The 3,255-nt window shown below is 40.6% G+C and overlaps 1 protein-coding gene across 1 annotated transcript; it reads left to right on the top strand.

Annotated features, from left to right (window-relative positions):
• Positions 1-1,473: 1,473 nt before the first annotated feature.
• Positions 1,474-3,027, top strand: LOC107094187 (probable G-protein coupled receptor 83; the record flags this gene model as incomplete). The annotated part of the gene is made up of 2 exons (XM_015389637.1): positions 1,474-1,905; positions 2,902-3,027. Coding segments are annotated over exons 1-2 (558 nt in total), but the record flags the coding sequence as incomplete, so codon positions are not given.
• Between the last annotated feature and the right edge of the window lie 228 nt (positions 3,028-3,255).

Raw genomic sequence — 3,255 nt, 5'->3', positions numbered from 1 at the left:
GAGCTGTGGCTCTGTACCAGCACTTCATAGGGAACAATCTTCAGCACACCCTCTAAGAGACTGTGGCTCTGCTGAAGATCCTCATCAAAAGTCTCACAGCTGAATCTGAGAGGTGCTTCTCAACACTGCAGAGGGTCAAGACCTTGCTCAGGACCATCATGTCACAGGATCGTCTCAATGACCTGAACATGCTCTCTATGGAGAAGCACCTAATCAAACCCACCCCTGACTTCGACCAGAGTCATTGAGAAATTTGGTTCTAAAGGACAAGATAGGCTCTGTGTATGCACCCTGATGCTCTATCTCTCCGGTTCTTTTCTCTGAAAAGAGATCACTCGGGACAAACTCTTTAGATATCATTTCATAACTTATATTTATTTAATAACCAGGAGACATAACAACAGCTTTTGATAGAAATTGTAATCACTCTGATCAGAGAAATTGCTTAGGGTTGCTGAATGGTAGCTGCTTACCTCTGGGCTCACCTCTAAGGAAGTGGCCCCGATTAATGGTTGAAAAAGGCAATTTATACATCCCCACTCTGCCACATCATCACATTTTACATCATACACCTTAGCTGATGATTAGACATCCATGGCTCCAGTCTTATCAAGATAGGACATCCATCTCATTCCATTTCCAAATCTTCTCCATGTACAAAATGAAGATTTTAACTGTATATCCAGACAGAGGAATTGTCCTAATTAGATTAAAATGTCAGTTCTGATGAGCAACAGGCAGCCCATACCAGGGTGTGATAAACTCACTCATCTTCAATGATAATTATCCTAACAGACAGAAGGGCAAAATTTATCTGCAAAAAAAGGTGAAACTACCTGAAATTGTGTTTTTGTTTTTATTAAGTGTTTTTATAATGTTGTTTTTTTTTTTTTTGTCATTTATATAAATATACTGGTGTGATAACTTATTATACGTTTATTTGTTATAGGTATAAGTCTATTTTGAATTTATAGCCCCCCCCCCCTGGAGAAACATTTTTTCCAGGAGTATGGAGCAAACCATGACTTCTTCAGCTGCAGTGAAATGTTTTTAGGTTACATAAAATAACTTGGTCAGAAATGTGGATATTTTCTTTATAAAGATAAGTGAAAGAAACAAAATAAAAGACAGCAGTGAAAGGCAAACATTTCATCTACATGCATATCTGATTTTTTTTAATCCTCTAAAGGATTTAAATTCTCACTCCCTGCAAAGTCTCCAGGGTTAAACAGCGACATTTGACTTTTAAAACAGGGATGCCTGCAGACAAACAGGTTCTTGAGGTGCAAATCAATATGGGCAGAGCAGCAGTCAGTCAGCTGCAGCCCACCTGGACCAGGCGCAGAGGGGGCTCCGTGCGTTTAAAACATCTGCGTTGCAGCGCAGCATCACTCAACTTGTTGCTGCAGCTTCAGCATCACCTCCAACTCCGCGTCTCACATCACTTTTTCTTTCATATTTAAGAGTGGAACCATGCGAGCCGCGTGTGTTTGGTCATTTGTTGCTGTCTGGGTGGTCGGCTCCCAGCGGGCAGCAACGCGTAACGACTCCTCTCTTCTTGGAGAGGCGATGGTGCCGCGCACGGAGAGTTTACTGAATGTTTCTGCGGATTCGGGGAACCGGACTTCGGGATTTTTCCTCTTGGATTTCGATGATGGGATGCTGGAGGAATGGCGCTCATTGGCGAATAGGAAGAGCAGCGGGAAAGAGTCGCAGGAGTGCGGAGTCAAGGTGCTGCTGGTGGCCGCCTACTCGCTCATCATCGTGGTGTCCCTGTTCGGGAACACGCTGGTGTGCCATGTGGTGGCCAAAAACAAGCGCACCCAGTCCTCCACCAGCTTGTTCATCCTGAACCTGGCAGTTGCTGATATTTTCATCACAGTGCTCAATACCCCATTTACTCTGGTAAGAACTTTACTGGACACTAACCAATCTCTATATGGGGCCCCATTCAATAAAGGGGCCAAATTCTCATAACTAACCAGCAACCAAAGAAAGGCTGCTATTTTATTGTGTAGATGACAAAAAATAGAATTACTTGGAAAGAAAAACAAACATAAAACAAGCTAATGTAGCAGCAAAAGTTTGATTTTGGTAGATTTTTTTAAGCAGAAATAATGTTATTTGAATAGAACAATTTATTGGTCTAAAATGAGTTACATATTTATCACAATTTGCATTTACTTCATACAATTTCAGCATCTGTTTCAGGTGCAAGAACCTTGCCAATCAGCTTGTTTTGTAGGCTGTTGTTTTAAAATTGAATAATTAAAAAAAAAGAGCTGGATCTGTTTCTAAAAAGCCAAATATGTCCCTTTATGAGTAAAGAACTGAACCTACTGTTAATTTGTTAACTGATGGTTTACAGAAACTGGCGGTGGTGGGGCAATGCTGCATTACTGTAGGATCCCTACAGTTTAAAATAAAACATCCTGTTATCCAGACACGTTTCACAAACTGGTGTACAGTCCTATTTAACATATTAAGACACCATTAAAGTTCATTTATTTCAGAAACTCAGGGTAATTAGTGGTTTATTAGATAGGAATAAATGCAAAAACTGATGTTTTTAAGGCTTTTTTTTTTGTTTTTGCTTACAGGGTGGTGATAAATACAGAAATGCGTTCAATCAAATGCTAAATAAATAGTAAATTTTATACCTTCTTAACGGATAAGCATCATTGCAATTTACTGAATATGACCGCATATGCTAAGGTATGGTTTTGCACAATAGTACATGGCATCAGCGGTGCCTTCACAGGCTATTTGTTTCTCTCTGTGACTCTTCCATCACAGATGAGAAACATAAATGCTAAATTCGGAGATTAGTTCTGTCATATGAGCTTATTGAATGTTTAACCACTTTAAGCTGAGCTCCCAGGTGTGTTTGTGTTTTCTTAGGTCCGATTTGTGCACAGCACCTGGGTGTTTGGGAGGACAATGTGCCACATCAGTCGATTTGTACAATACTGCTCTCTGCACGTATCCACTTTGACGCTCACCGCCATTGCTCTGGACAGAAGACAGGTCAGCCCATACATGTGCCAAAGGGTGTTTACCATTTCTCCTCTGCAGAGCTCCAAGCTTTCCTAATCTAATCAAATACCTCTCTTCTAACCTCTTGTACTATCCCCTGTTCTACTCCTTGCCTTGCATCTAAGTCTCTATACAAGCAAGGATCAGTAAGAAAGAGCATAAACACTTTTGATTTAATTGCATACAAGGGGGATTTTTAGTTCTGACCCTCTGCTTAAT

The sequence above is a fragment of the Cyprinodon variegatus genome, unplaced genomic scaffold (assembly GCF_000732505.1).
Source record: "Cyprinodon variegatus isolate N-32 unplaced genomic scaffold, C_variegatus-1.0 Scaffold469, whole genome shotgun sequence".
NCBI lineage: Eukaryota > Metazoa > Chordata > Actinopteri > Cyprinodontiformes > Cyprinodontidae > Cyprinodon > Cyprinodon variegatus.
Note: the sequence above shows the minus strand (reverse complement) of the source record. Positions and strands in the feature narration are given on the sequence as shown.